Raw genomic sequence first — 15,788 nt, 5'->3', positions numbered from 1 at the left:
TCCAGGCTTGCCTTAAAACACTTAAAGAGGTGGAAAACTCTAGGTCAATTGTTCCAATGGTTAATTAATTATTATTATTATTATTTCTAATCTGAATCTGGCTGGCTTCAGCTATCAGCCATTGGATCTTATTATGCTTTTGTCTGCTAGGTTAGAGAACTCTATACTATCAGAATTCTGTAAGTACCTACATGGAGAAAAGACTATGATCAAGTGACTTCTTAATCTTCTCTAGGATAAACTAATCTAGAATTGAGTTTCCCTCATCTCTTTCTATACAAGGCAGGTTTTCCAGACTGCATATCATTCTTGCAGCTCTTTTCTAGACTTTCCAGCTTTTTGAAGTGTTGATATCAGATCTGGTCACAGTATACAGTAATAGCCTCACTAATGCCATATACAGTGGTAATATCACCTCTCTACTTCTTCTTGATAATCTCCTGCTTGGCTAATTCTTTTAAAACTCTTGGTTGCAAGTTATCTGGTTCTGCAGTTTTAAAAAATGTTTGGCTTTAGCAGTTTTCTGTTAAACATTCTGCCTAGTTACTGTTGGAATAGAAAGTATTTAATTAACTGTGTAAGATAAAAAATAAGTCATCCAGCTTTTGCAAATTTTTCAAATGCACAACAGAAATATTTATTGAAGAACCTTTTCTGCACCATGATTGATAATTTTGCTATACCCATCTAATGCTGGACCTATACCAATGTTATGATGATTGCATTTGTTTCTGATTTATTTAAAAAAATTATTCTTAATGTCCTTAACTCCACTGGCCACAGATTTTTTTCATTTATACTTTTAGCTTCCCTTATCAATTGGAAAGATTCATGTCTTCTCACTATCTGAAAACTACATTTTTAGTACATGACTATGCCTCTCTTACTCTAAATGGGTGAAATTCACCTTTCTGCAAAGCGAAAGCACAAGGCCTATATACCACTTGAATCCCATTTAGGCCCTAACTTGGGGGTTTAAGAAGGAAGTACGTGGCACAATAGGGTTTTTGCTAGTCCTCTGCAAAAGGGAGAACTGCACCCTGTGTGTGTAAGAGGGGCAGAACTGGCCCTTAGAAATCAACATTTATAGAATCGTTGAAAGGTAGGGCTGGAAGGGACCTCGAGAAGTCATCAAGTTCAGCCCCCTGCGCTGAGGCAGGACCACGTAAACCTAGACCATCCCTGAGAGGTGTTTTTCCAACATGTTTTTAAAAACCTCCAGTGATGGGGATTTCACATCCTCCCTTGGAAACCTATTTCAGAGCTTAACTACCCTTATGATTAGTATCATGTGCATATTTTAGAAGCATACTCTCCACTCCAGGGCTGGCTTTATGGACGGTGGGGCCCGATTTGAATACCCAGCAGCGGTCTGGTCCGCTCCAGGTCTTCCACGTCACCGAAGGACCCCCCGCCGCTGAAATGCCGCCCAACACCCGGAGCGGACCCCCCCTGCCACCGAAATGCTGCCCAAGACCAGGAGCAGACCCCCCCAACGCCAGGTGAGTAAAAAAAAATAAAAAAGACGCCTAAGGTGCAGGGCCCTCTTAGGCGCGGGGCCCAATTCCGGGGAATCGGGGAAATCAGCTTAAAGCCAGCCCTGCTCCACTCCTTTATCCAAGTCATTAATGAAAATATTGAATGGTATCAGACCCAGGACTGACCCCTGCGGGACCTAATTAGATACACCTCCCACTTTGACAGTGAACCATTGATAACTACTCAGAGTACACTCTTTCACCCAGCTGTGCACCCACCTTATAGTAATTTCATCTAGACCACATTTCCCTGCTTATGAGAATGTCACGTGGGACTGTGTCAAAAGCCTTACTAAAATCAAGACATGTATTGCTAATATCCATTTCTTAGGGAGTTCTGATCTATCTTTTAACATAGAAAAAAACATTTAACATTTAGCATCCGTTAAAGATGGATCCAATCAGATGCCATAATAGAATCTCTCCCCTATAGTTTAATCTTTTCCCAAGACTGCAGTATTTGAAGATGCTGCCAAATTCTACTGACAAAATTCCCTAGCATACAAATCACCCCAAAGAGGCAAACAATGGCTTCTTTTGTCAATTGTGTATGTGGGAAGTGGAGAAGGTTGGGGAGGGAGGCTCTGGAGGGGAATCTGCTCCAACTATAAAAATTGCTAGCAGGGTGTGGTGCTTTACTGAATGGAAATATGCTCTATAGGATGATATCTTCTGTCTGTGACCCAGAGGAGTGAGTACTTCAGAAGAGTGGAACATTATTTCAATCTTCACTATTTCCTACTGCATAACATTGTTGGTCAAGATTAACACAGTTATCCAAATAACTGGTGTCTATAGAACCAAAACACATACACAAAAATGAGACATTCCCAGGCTTTCCCAAGCCCTTACTGAAAAATAATCATAACAGGGACTGAGAAATAATGTAGAAAGTATCAGGCTCCAGAGATTTCACCAGTTATTGTGATGGAAACAATAAGTTACGCAAAGAAAAATTACTCAGTAATTTTCAAGAACTGCAAAAATTAAAACACATTATTTATTTGTTATTTACTAGTAATTACTTATCATTAATAAGAATTAGTTATTATACACCTGCACTCAGTCCTATGGGCATTTTCACCTGTGAGTAGCTTTATGCATGTGCATAGTCTCATTCAACTCACTGGGAATACTCAGGTGCATAAAGTTATGGACATATTTAAGTACTTGCTGGACTGAGGCGTTAGAGGCTTGAAAACAGGAAACTGTAGAAAATGGTTAAATAAACAAATGCACAGCATTTAGCCATAACGCTGCACTGGGAGTTCATGTTCGGTGGCTTTGCAGCGGGACCCACTCCTCAGCCAATTCTGCTATAAATCTGAGGTGCATGTAATCTGGTCTTGCTGATTTAAATGTTTAACTTTAGTAGATGCTCCTACTTAGTTAATGCTGGAATATAAAGTACCGTATTTTCCGCACTATAAGGCGCACCTAAGAGCCTTAAATTTTCTCAAAAATTGGCCGTGCGTCTTATAATCCGGTGCGCCTTATGTGTGCACTGAGTTCCAAAATCTGTAAAAATGTTGTTGTGCGACTTTGGTAAGCGCTTTGCTTGATTGACTGTCGGACCATTTTTCGCTGACACAGGGACGTAATACGTAAACTACGTACGCTGGCAGCGATAAACCAATCAGAGAACATTACGTAATACGTACAGTGTACGTACGTTTACCTTCTCCACTCCTCCGGTAGGTATACTACCGGTATGCTGCAAAACAACATTTGTTTGTCTAAGGACCCCCGAAAATGGCACCAGTGAAGAGACATGCTTACGAGGCACAATTCAAACTACAGGCTATCAGTTACGCGGTTGTAAATGGGAATAGAGCAGCTGCGAAAGAATTCAACATCAATGAATCTATGGTTCGGAAGTGGAGGAGTTACGCCACCATATGTGAATGGATTGTGGATGCCTGGGCTAAGGTATCTGCTTTAACTGTTGTCTGAGCTTTCGCGAAAGCCGGCATCATTGCTGAACAGCCACCTGGCAACGAGACTGACTCCGACAATGATGAGAGAGAACCCGGCATGTTTGATGGCGAAATTGCCCAGCTGTTCAATTCAGACACAGAAGATGAGGACTTTGATGGATTTGTGGGAGAAGATTGATTAAAAAATAATGTGAGTGTATTGTTAAATAGTAGAATAAAGTTCAACTAAACTCACTGTTTTGCTTCCGTTACCTTTTTACTACACTATGAACACCGTTACCTTTTTTTGTAGACCGTATGTTTTAGCATGCGCCTTATAATACGGTGCGCCTTATGTATGGGTTAAGTACAGAAATAGATCCCGTAATTGAGACTGCGCCTTATAATCCGGTGCGCCTTATGGTGCAGAAAATACGGTATTTCATCATTGCATGTCACGAATACATTACCCATTACCAAATACAGAATATGCAATATACTTAATCAAAGTGGCTCCATCACATCAATCTGAAAATAGGGGCAAATATAATGGTCCCTCTAGAGGAATGCGTTAACACTTACTAAGTAAAGGTTATGAGTGCAGAGATTTCTTATGGTGTCTCTTTAAGTGTAAACAGTGGATCTAGCATGCATGCCCTGTGGACAGTCACCGTAGGCCCAGCCCATTAAGGGACAGATTAAAAAGTATGCTCAGTCACCATATTTTTCCTCCATCAGCTTGACTGATGGAGCATCATGCCCAGTTTTTAACTCTTTCAATTTTTGGTTATTTTTTCTCTTTAAATTGCCTCTTTCATAGACCAGTGTGAAAATCTAATGTGAAGAGCATTTTCAGAGTCATAATGAAGTATTGATGCAAAAGTTAGGGCAAACTTTCAATAACGTTAAAACAGATTGCTGCAGAAAGAGCAGGGAGGCTTTGGGCTGCATATGCAAACGCATCTGTCACCAAAAAGAAAGGCACTAGATTCTGGCTGAGCTATTTTAAAATGGGAGCAGAAAGTTGGGCTCCCAAAGCCATATTAAAATAAGTGGACTGATTTTCAAAACTTCTGCACACTAAGTAGCTCCCACTGACCTCGAATGAGATTTGTGGGTGTTTAGCACTTTTGAAAAATAAGGCCACTTATTTAGGTGCCTAAAATGGACTTGGGTGTTTAAAGTTAAGCATCCATGTTTTAAAATGAAGGCCTGTTTCCATATGGCTATGGTTAAGGGTTGACTTGATGACAGTCTGTAAGTACCCACATGGGGAACAAATATTTAATAATGACCTTTTAGCAGAGAAAGATCTAACATGATCCAATAACTGGAAGTTGAACGTAGACAAATCCAGACTGGAAATAAGGTGCACATTTTTAATCGTGAGAGTAATTAACCATTAGAACAATTTACCAAGGATCATGGTGGATTCTCCACCACTGACAATGTTTAAATCAAGATTGGGTGTTTTTCTACAAGATCTGCTTTAGGAATTATTGTGGGGAAGTTCTAGGAAATTCTGGGTTATACAGGGGGTCAGACTTGAGAATCACAATGGTCCCTTCTGGCCTTGGAATCTATGAATGTATGAAAACTGAAGGGTCTTCATAGAAGAGCAATAAAAATGATCAGGGGCCTGGAGAAACTGAGGAAAGATTAAAACAGCAAAAAATAGTTTGGCAAGGAAAAGACACAGTAGGTGCATGATACCAGTCTACAAATATTTGAAGGCTATGACAATGAAGAAGGGATAAGAACTATTTCGTATGCAAGAGAGATTAATTAGGACTCAGTGGAGGAACCTATAATACAACGTGTGTGTCAACAAAAACAATCCGACTGTGACTATCCTTATACATTTTACAGTTTTACTTTGTTAACTAGATGCTGTTATCCCAACAGTTTTTATATTTAGCTCAGGAAATACCTAGGGAGCACAGCTCCAAAGGCAGTTTGAAGGGTGCCCACTGAACTGGGTTGTGGAAGAGGTGGAAATCATACTGCTTGGGACTTTAAAAATTAAACTAAGTGATATTGCAGACATATCCTACGGGCACAAACACTGGGTAAGATAACAGGGCTGTTCCATCTCACACCATCTGTGATTCTGAGCCTCCTAGCCGGAGCTCTCAGTAGCCACAGGAGAGAATTCAGAAAGTAGCCTTGACAATGGCATGCTCCAGAGACAGTGAAACTCCTCTTACAGGGCCAGGTGCTTACTCAGGCATTTGGTAACAAATGAAAAACAAGTAAAGCCTCAGGATCTGACCCACTGTGTCATGTCACTCCCACCCACATCTCAGCAACCTCCAGTTTACCCTCTACTTCCTCCCACACCTCCACAATGACAGCAGAGCCCCAGTCCTGCTTCCCTCACAACATCATAACACCCTCTTTGCCCTCTGCACTTGGGATGCCCGTCTACTTCTCCTCCATCACGCCCTTCAATCTCCTCATTTAAATACTTCCTTAGACTCCTCTCCTGACTGAGCTTCCATCCTGTGAGCAGGACTAATCCCAGTAACAATGTGACTGGTCACTGTAAGCCTCCTCCTCTATTGCCCCATTTCCCTACTGCTTGTTACACACACACACACACACATACACACACACGCTGCACCAGCACTCGTGAGAGACTGTTAGCTCTCCAGAGACCACGTCTTTCCACCTGTGTGAGGTATAGAGCTAACCTCAGGGGATGTAAAGTAACAAGCAGGTTCACTGGAGCGAGGGAACAGGATGCAGAGAGCCAGAGCCTGGGGTGCACTTCTACTGCATGCCACAGAGCTGTGCTCCACTTTGGCAGGGAGGGGTCTTTGGAAACAGGCCAGGGAGATGCAAGAGTAGGTACACTTAAAGTGCCCAAGTAGAAAGTGTGCCAAAGAGAGGCTCTACAATTGGAAGAAGACTGCATTGCGCTCCCTCCCCCTGCTCCTCCCAAATGGGCCAGATTCGAAAGCAATCCTGTGGAATTGTGCCTCCAGCCGGGGTTGCCAAACAATTTACAGCATAAAGGACTCTACCGTCCATCCCAGAATAGGACCCACTGTTCTAGGGAATGATACTATCTCCAGATTCACTCAGTGTCCAGGTCACTGTACCTCATACACACAACATTTGCAGATATGGGCTATTCCTAATCAACGGATGCAGACCCTATTAAAGCATTGGGAGAAACAAACATTCAGTAAATGATGGGGAAGATAACTGAAACCAATGTCGATTTTAAAAGACAGGTTTATTTGGGCAGAAGGAGGAGGGGTTTGAAGAGCCTGGTGGGCGAGTAGGAAAGCAGGGCTGAAGAAGTGTTAGGCAGGCAGCTGGGTGGCTGGCCTTTTCCTTTTCTGAGGAAGAACGTTTTTATGCTGTACTCACTGTCTCCACATAGCTACGAACGAATGTACAGATACAAATCCCGTCCTTTCTCCCCCTGCCGCACTGAACATGGGGGCTTTCCAGTACAGAGGGCAGCCACATACCTGCAAATGAAACACACAGATACATGGTAGCTGAGAAGGCTGGGATGTTAAAACAGTCACAGAAAGGGCTTATTTATTTATGAACTGTATATTCTGTCAACAAACAACCAAATTTGTAGGCTCTCACACCACGATACAGAACCCATTGGGCCTTATACCTCATCAGGCCAACACAAGAAGTCAACAGAGTCAATCAGCCTCCACCAAGAACACCATGCTCCCTGGCCCTCTCTATGTTGTTACATATAGGCAAGAGAATCCCATTTGTTCTGATGGCGCATATAGAGAGAGGCAGTCTGCAGCGTCTAGGACTAAATTTCCTATGGGATATGAGATCAGCATCTGCACTGGCTTTTACTTCTGGGTGCAATTCAAAGTGCTAGCCTAGGAAAACCAGTGCATTACGATCTCCATGGTGCTTCAGAGAAGCAAACCTGCCAAATTCCTTGAAAAATGCAGCAGTCAATCCAATCATCAAGAAGCCAGTGCTCAACCCTGCAGAGCTCCCCAGCCACCATCGTGACTCCAACCTCCCACTCCTGGACAATATAACTGAAGAAGCAGTCACATACTGGAGCCTGCTGGTTACATCAGCCAACCTCGTAGACGCCTTGCAATCAGTGTACAGACCAGAGCACAGCACAGAGACTGCCCTACCAGAACTAAAAAGATAAGCTCCTCACAGCCATAGACTCAGAAAAGATCCCCCTGCTCTAGTGTTTAATTTGTAATGAAAGAAGGGCTGGGGCTCAAGCAATTTTTTCACATTCATAACTGATGCAGCAAGCCCAGAGGTGCCGGGGCTGTGACCTGCCAGGCCCAGAGGTGCTGGGGCACTGACTAGGGTTAGCAACCCTCACGGATTGGCCAGGAGTCTAGCGGAATCGGCGTCAATCTCCTGGTGACTATTGAAAGCAATCCCGGAAACTTTAATAGGCCGCTAAAAGTCCCGTTGGCAGTTCAGCGGGGTGAAGGCAGGCTCCCTACCCGTCCTGGCTCTGCATGGCTTCCAGAAGCAGCCAGCATGTCCGGCTCCTAGGCACAGGGGTGGCTAGGGAGTCTCCACGCACCGCCCCTGTGCCCCACCCCGAGCGCCAACTCCACAGCTCCCATTGGCCAGAAACCTCGGCCAATGGGAGCTGCAAGGGCAGTGCCTGCAGGTAGGGACAGTGCACAGATCTGCATGGCTGCCCCTGAGCTTAGGAGCCAGACATGCCGGCTGCTTCCAGGAGCTGCCAGAGGTAAGTGCCGCCCAGCTGAAGCCTGCACCCAGCAGCCCCTCCCATACCCCAATGCCTGAGCCCCCTCCTGCACCCAAACTCCCTCCCAGGGCCCGCACCCCAAACCTCCTCCCACACCCCACCCCTCTGCCTCAGCCCAGAGCCCCCTCTTGCACTCCAAACCCCTCACCCCCAGCCGGAGTCCTCACACCCTCCCACACCCCAACCCTCTGCTCCAGCCCTGAGCTCTCTCCCACACTCCGTACCCCTCGACCCCATCCCGGAGCTCCCTCCTGCACCCCAAACCCCTCATCCTAGGCCCACCCCAGAGCCTGCACCCCCTGCCAGAGCCCTCACCACCTCTTGCACCCCAACCCTCTACTCTAGCCCAGTGAAAGTGAGTGAGGGTGGGGGAGAACGAGCGATGGAGGGAGGGGGATGGAGCGAGTAGGGGCAGAGCCTCAGAAAAGGGGCGGGGCAAGGCTGTTCGGGTTTGTGTGATCAGAAAGTTGGCAACCCTGCTGTGACTTGCCAAGCCCAGAGGTGCTGGGGCTCTGACCTGCCAGGCCCAGAGGTGCTGGGGCTCTGACCTGGCACAAATTAAGCATTATCCTGCTCATAGTTCTGGACCTCCCTCCAGCCTTTGACAAGTGTACCACAAGGTGCTGCTAAGACGCCTATGTGACATAGCAGGAGTAGATAGCCTGGCTCTGTTGTAGCTCCAGCCCCTATCAATTCCTCTCCAAAGAGTGAGATGGGTAACTGCTCCTCCTCTCTGAAGGCCTTTGTTGAGGCCTGGTCTACACTAGGGGGCGGGATCGATGTAAGATACACAACTTCAGCTACAGGAATAGCGTAGCTGAAGTCGAAGTATCTTATTTCGACTTACCTCCCGTCCTCATGGCGTGGGATCAACGGCCGCGGCTCCCCCTGTCGACTCCGCTACCGCCGCTCACCCTGGTGGAGTTCCGGAGACGACGAGTGCGTTTAGGGATCGATATATCGCGTCTAGATGAGACGCAATATATCGATCCCCGATAAACCAATCGCTACCCGCCGATTCGGCGGGTAGTGTAGACATACCCTGAGTCACACTATCCCTGCTTCTCCTTGAAATCGCCATGAGATCACCGGGAGACCACAGGCTCCGCTGGCAACAGCATGCCAATAACAGTCAACTCTCTATCTCATTCTCAACTGATGCAACCACCGCCAAGAGGTCAGAATGCCTACAAGAGATCGTCTCTTGGATGAGGAGTAGCTGGCTCAAGCTGAATCCAGGCACGACCAAAGTGATTCTGGTTGGAAACGGGAAACGCCGGGAAGCACTAATTGAGATACAAGCCCCACCTTCCACTGAAAGCCTCTCTCACAGGCTTATCTTTTTTTATGTTGAACAAAGTTCTCTCCTAGGCGCCCTCCACTAACTTTTTCCTGTGGTTGTCACATTTCCTACCAGAACACTAGCTAGCTGAATAGCTACTTTTGGATGTGACCATCTGGATTTCAGTACACTGTACATGAGCCACGATTAGGTATGCAATGAGAAAAGACAGATTCACATTGTGCTGTTTTATTAATAAAGGCTGCTAGTTCTATTGCACTTGCTTCAGAACCCTGAATCTAGAGTCATATCAGTACTACTGTATTGCAGCAGTGGACCTTGTCACAGCTTGATATCATCAGATAATGTGCTGACCCAGGGATGTCTCGATGTACCATTGATTGAGGCACTGGTCTCCTCGGCACAGCCATGCTGCTTTTTCTGTTTTGAGTCTGGCAAGGCCCTAACAGACACCTTTGCTGCCCTTGCATGACACATAATGTGAAACATTAAACTTTTTTATCCCACACTTGATGGTTTCCTGGGCATCTTTTCAGAGGGTGTGGTCTGACAGCTGCTGTCAACTTTATTACAAAGCCAGTCTCTGCAGCCACAAAATTTTTGCTCATGAAACTAGAATGCCCCTCCTGGATGAAGTGTCACTGTTCCAGCTACAGCATCAATGAATAATGTATATTGAATAAATGAGAATTTATGTTATGGTTGCTATTGCATTAACAGCGTGAGGAGAGTACGTGCTTGAAACATAGAAGAATAGGGTAATGTGGCAAATTGTTCCTGAACCAGGTGTTGTGTTCCCCAGATCCAGGCTCTTATTTCCTGACTGTTAGAACTCTAAAGCTGCTGAACTCCTATATCTGCATTATACAAACTGACCATCCAAGGATCAGTGCAACATGGGGTTTAGCTGGCCATATCCCTCTTCTGCTAATCATGTGCTAAAAGAGACTGTTGTGCTGGAGGTGGTGTTACCAAGTAGTGAAACCTGCCTGAACCCCTTGGGTATGTACTCGGCATGATGAGCCTGTGCCGCTGCTCACCATTGTCCATGCTACCCTGGGTACACGACTATTTTTTGCATGCTAGCTCAAGGAGAGCTGGTGTAAGTACATCTACACACGCTGGGAATCACAGCCCTAGCTTCAAGTGTAATCATAGCCATAGAGTAGGCCTGCTTCATGCCACCTCAGGATCACAGTGGCAGAGAGCTGAGCTCAAATGAGGCAACTGGTAATGTCTGCAGTTGAAGTACACCAGCACTCCTGCCTAGTGGCGCAGACTAGCACCAATGTATCTGGGGATCTGGGTCTGTGATAGGTTTCCAATCAAAACTAACCAACAGCGTGAATTCCTAGTTTCAGATCCTGAATGCTCATAATGAAGCACTCATTAAAAATATAAAGGCTAAAAATTATAGAAGTTTGGTGAATAATTTCAAATTACAAATAAAGTTGAGAAAATCTGAACCAATTAGTGAACCGAAAAACAGGCAAAGGATTAGTTCCTGATATCACACCAGTCTAAACCCATTTATTCCAAGTTAGTCCAGATTTGCACCAGCATAAGTGAGGTCAGAATTTAGCTCTATATGCCCTGGACAAATTATTTGCAACCGGGCTGTATGTAACAGTTGTGAATGTGTTCTCTGCTAAACTTCTTTGCATTTCTAAGAGGTCTGTCTGTTGGCCAGGAAAGCTGTCATTTTGTGAGTCAGATGTGACTCAGCGTGTATCAGAGGTGACACACTTCATCCTTTTCCCATGGAGACTTTGTGTTCATTCTTGTTTTATTGTTTCCTTAATATAACATAAGTCATTCAAACTGTAAGTACATTTGCTCATTGTGCACTGAAAAATATAAAACTGCAACTAGAATTGAGCAAATAGTTAATAAATGTAATTAATGTTTCACTGTCCCCCAAACTGTGAGTGACCCAGTGAATGGCTACATTTACCTTGGCAATTTTCCCCATTTCATAAATGTTGGCTCTCTCATCTTCAAACTCGCTAAAGGATGCTTCAATCCTGGCAATGGTCTCCTCATGATTGTTGCAGACACTTGGAAGCCCTTTGGGGAAGTAGAAACGTGGAATGTTTATGGATACAGGGGCATTGATAAGGACTTTATTCACAGTCACAAGAGGTCGTGGGCTGACTGCTGACTTCAAAGGGGCTGGGGATGGAGTCCCAGGCTTCTTCTCTTGTTTATTTTGAACCTGAAAAGATAATGCAAGAAATAAATACTTTCCCTACCATATGAAGAAAAAAACAAAACAAAAAGGGGGGGAGGTGGAACCCTCCTGTTCCAAATGCACAAGACATTAACAAGTATCAAAAATACTTAGTAATTCATGTGTGTGTATAAAGTGATACAAAAGTCCCATGTTAAAATTATTATTAAGGTTGCAAAGTCAAACATCCAAAAGCTAGGAAATGCCAGATTAAAGCTGTCTGTACAATCTTAGTGCCGTCCCTCGGTACATGTGCATTATGATACAAATTTCAATCACGTATTACTTTTTCCACAGCACCTCTGCCCCATTCAGTGCACAGGATGGCTGATGTTCAGGGAGCGAAGCCCCTGTTCAATATTTCTTTTCATTCTCATCATTCAGTGTGTGGCCCCCATGACTGGTTAACTGCACAGCAGCCAGCTCCTGCACTGAATGAGTTGTTGGGCTTTTCTGTTTGTTTGTTTATTTCCTTATGGAAATAGAAGCTTATTTCTATGGGGTTCATCACTACAGTTCCTGAGAGCCTGAATTCACCCTCATAACAGACACACGAGGCAGGGCAGTATTATTATCCCCTTTTCCAGATAGAAGAACTGAGGCCCAAAGAGGTTAAAGCCAAGATCTGCAAGAGTGTCTCATAATTCTGGGAGCCTTAGTCACTGGGTGCCCAAACTGAGATGCCCAAGACCTGATTTTTCAGAGATGATGAGCACTGGCAGCTGCCATGGACTTCAATTGGAATTGTGAGTCACCAGCACTTTTGATTGTTCTCAAGGAGGGCAGCCAGGAGACAAGGAACACAAAATTAGTAGTCGCATCTGAAAAGTCTGGTTTAAGGTCCCAGTTCAGAAGAGTATTTCTTTGTAGGAAAGGCATTTAAGCAGATAGCTCAGAACAAGACTTGAGCATGTGCTTAAGTGCTTTCCTGAATCTGGGCCTAGGTTATTTGCCTAACACCACACAGGAAATCTGTGGCAGAACCAGAGGTATAGAAGCTGGTAGTCCTGTGTCCTAGTCCACAAGAGCATCCTTTCACTCCCTGAAGACCCCTGCCTCATTCACTACGCAATCTCATCCCATTCACCATTCTGCCTATAATGGATGTACAGTTATTAGGGAGGCACACTAGGCCATCCATTAATGAACCTCTGTAGTCTTTTAGTTCTGTTCACTTTAATATTTTTTGGAGAAAAGTCATTAAAATTATAATCCTGAGCATATTCTAATTTTAAGTACTTTTGGAATACCTAAATTATGAGGTTATAAATTTAGAATTTAAAAAAAAAGACCCCTCCCTTTTTTTTTTTAAGGCATGACATGGGGATCTTTGTTCCGGGGCTTTCTTAAACACTTTTAATGTGAAATAGTAGAAAATAGTCATCAGATTACACATTGATAAATAATACCTTATTTTTTTGGAAAAAGACAAAGTTATTAACCATTAACTAGCTTACTCAGTTGTTTACAGTAACATGGCAGAAACAGAGGGCTGATGAGCCCACATGTGATGTCAACGTTTCCCTGACATCAAACAGTTTCTTGTCCAGTCTCCTAACTATAGAACCAAACATAGGGTGGCCATTTTCCCTGGGAGATGCCTGGCTTCAGTTCCATTGTGAGCAATGGGAAATAGCAGACAACTTTACTAGGGACAGTGTCATTGCCACATGCAACAACTACATGAGAGAGAGTCTCTCGGGGGCTAATTGGATGACCATATATTATTTAAAAAAAATAAACTTTAAGCTTCCTGTCTATGTTTTTTCAATGTCTTTATTTAAAAGATTTGTAAAAGACAAGGAGCTTCTAATAAAAAAACACTTTGTGTAAATCAATTAAGGTTGCCAAGAGACAACAATGCCAAATATAAAACCACAAAACCCAAGAAATATAGAATAAAGTCATGTGCACACATCCATTACCTTCTCCCACATTCTCACCCAAAGATATGCTCACAGTCAAATCCTCTAGCAAATCAGCCCTACTGAACTATAGTCACCAAGATGACACCAAAACAACCTTAACTCTGTCCTCTAAGGAATGCATAAAAAACATAATGCAAGTCTGTCTCATGGATAAGATACATAGTAGACCACAAATCAAAGATCACACATCCATACTGCTAAAAATATGTAGCCAAAAGAATCCCAGTGATGGGAAAAAATACTAGCATCATTATACAGTACTATTGTTCACAATTCTAGTATTACACAGACATTTGTTATAAGAGGTATCAATGCTCCTAAGAAGAAACACCACCAGGCTCAGAACCCCAAACAGCAGAAACTAAAGATACACCCCACAGGACACTGTTCTCCTTGGCATAGGGCCTGTGGGCTCAATCCTTTCCTGACAGCAGGGTTCTAGAGTAGGGCAGGTGACCCTGGGAAGATGGAACTCAATGAGAGGAGGAAGCAGAAGGCCTTTTTTGTGTGGTGGAGGGAGATGAAGGGACCTTCTGTGTTAGTATGCCTCCTCACCCTCCAGCGACTACTGCTGCCCAGGGGCAGTCACCTCACTTGGAGTCTGGGAACCTTTTCCTTCTGGAAGCCATCCCTGTCCATCTGCTGCCCTCCTATGGCTCTTCCTCCTCCTCTGCACCCAGGTGTCAGGAGGTATGATGGGAGGAAGTAATATTTATTTAATCTTTAGTGGTTTCACTTAAAATATTTTTTAAAGGAGCTGGTAAGTAAATGTTAGAATAGTTTTGGTTACTGTTTGCTAAAATTATTCCAAATATTTTTAGGAAAAAGGAGCCTTGTTTAATTTAATTAAATAGAAGCAGAATTTATGGGTGGCTAATGAGGTAGCCACTCGTCTTTGCTGCTTTTGGTATTTTCTAGGAACATGGAGCCTTTTTCCTAACACATTTTAAAGACTTTAACTTGCCAGGGAATTGTTTTTAAAAAGTGAAAGCAATGCAATTGCTGGAGTCTTTCTGATTGCAATTTTCCATTCAGTTTGCTGGCACACCGTTCAGTCTGTCCAACCGAGACCTGTAAAGCTAGCCTCTCAGAGATGGTGGGGTGGGGGGGAGGATTGCTTATCTCCTAACACTCTCTTCACTTTTCCCCCTGTAAGCAGAGAGGACTTCTTCCCTCCACAGGATTCCCTCTCATCGCAGAGTGGGCACGTGTGTGTATATATACACTTGCAAATCACAGCATAGTAACATACAGGCTCTATATGGGAGCCCCGAGAGCTCAAAGGCCAGGTTTCTGAGCCTCTCCAATTCTCTTCTCCTCCTCACAACACAGAAGCAGCAGGAGACCTGCACCAGCCTTCAGTAACTTCCGATTCACTCAGTACCAGTTTTCAAAGGTGAGGCAGCGTGGTTAGTCTTAAAAGAGCAACACTCTGATGCAGAAACTACAGAACCCAAAGCATCAAAAAAAGAAAATGCTGGTGGCATCTGACTCAGATGATGAAAATGAACATGTGTCGGTCTACACTGGTTTGGATGGTTATCGAGCAGAATCTGTTATCATCCTCTGGAATGGTTGAAGCATGAAGGGACATATAACTCTTAAGTGCATCTGGCACATAAATATCTTGTGACGCCGGCTACAACAATGACATGCAAACACTTGTTCTCACTTTCAGGTGATACTGTAAACAAGAAATGGGCAGCATTATCTTCTGCAAATGTAAACAAACTTGTTTGAGTGATTGGCTGGACAAGAAGTAGGACTGAGTGGACATGTAGGCTCTAAACCAGGGGCGGGCAAACTTTTTGGCCTGAGGGCCGCATCGGGTTTCATAAATTGTATGGAGGGCCGGTTAGGGGAGGGGGTCATGGCCCAGCCCCCACCTCCTATCTACCACCCTCCCCCCCCCGGCCAGGACTCCTGCCCCATCCAACTGCCCCATTCCCTGATGGTCCCTCTGGGACCCCTGCCCCATCCACACACACCTGCTCCCTGTCCCCTGACTGCCCCTGGGCCCCTGCCGCCCCATCCAACCCCTCCTCTCATTCCTGACGGCCCTCCCGGGACCCCTGCCCCATCCACACCCCTTCTCCCTGTCCCCGACTGCCCCCAGAACCCCTGCCCCT

The 15,788-nt window shown here is 44.6% G+C and overlaps 1 protein-coding gene across 3 annotated transcripts in view; it reads right to left on the bottom strand.

Annotated features, from left to right (window-relative positions):
* The window catches only part of PPP2R3A (protein phosphatase 2 regulatory subunit B''alpha), a 142,591-nt gene that overhangs the window by 60,202 nt on the left and 66,601 nt on the right, over positions 1-15,788 (bottom strand). For 2 of the 3 annotated variants that reach the window (XM_045031142.1, XM_045031141.1), the window contains exons 3-4: positions 11,456-11,716; positions 6,833-6,936 (exon numbers count right to left, since the gene is read on the bottom strand). In XM_045031142.1, the coding sequence (XP_044887077.1) occupies positions 6,833-6,936; positions 11,456-11,716 (365 nt within the window). The remainder of the gene's footprint in view (positions 1-6,832; positions 6,937-11,455; positions 11,717-15,788) is intronic. The other variant, XM_045031143.1, reaches the window with a different exon arrangement.

This window comes from Mauremys mutica, chromosome 9, assembly GCF_020497125.1.
Source record: "Mauremys mutica isolate MM-2020 ecotype Southern chromosome 9, ASM2049712v1, whole genome shotgun sequence".
Classification (NCBI taxonomy): Eukaryota; Metazoa; Chordata; order Testudines; family Geoemydidae; genus Mauremys; species Mauremys mutica.
This window is presented reverse-complemented; position numbering and strand designations above follow the sequence as displayed.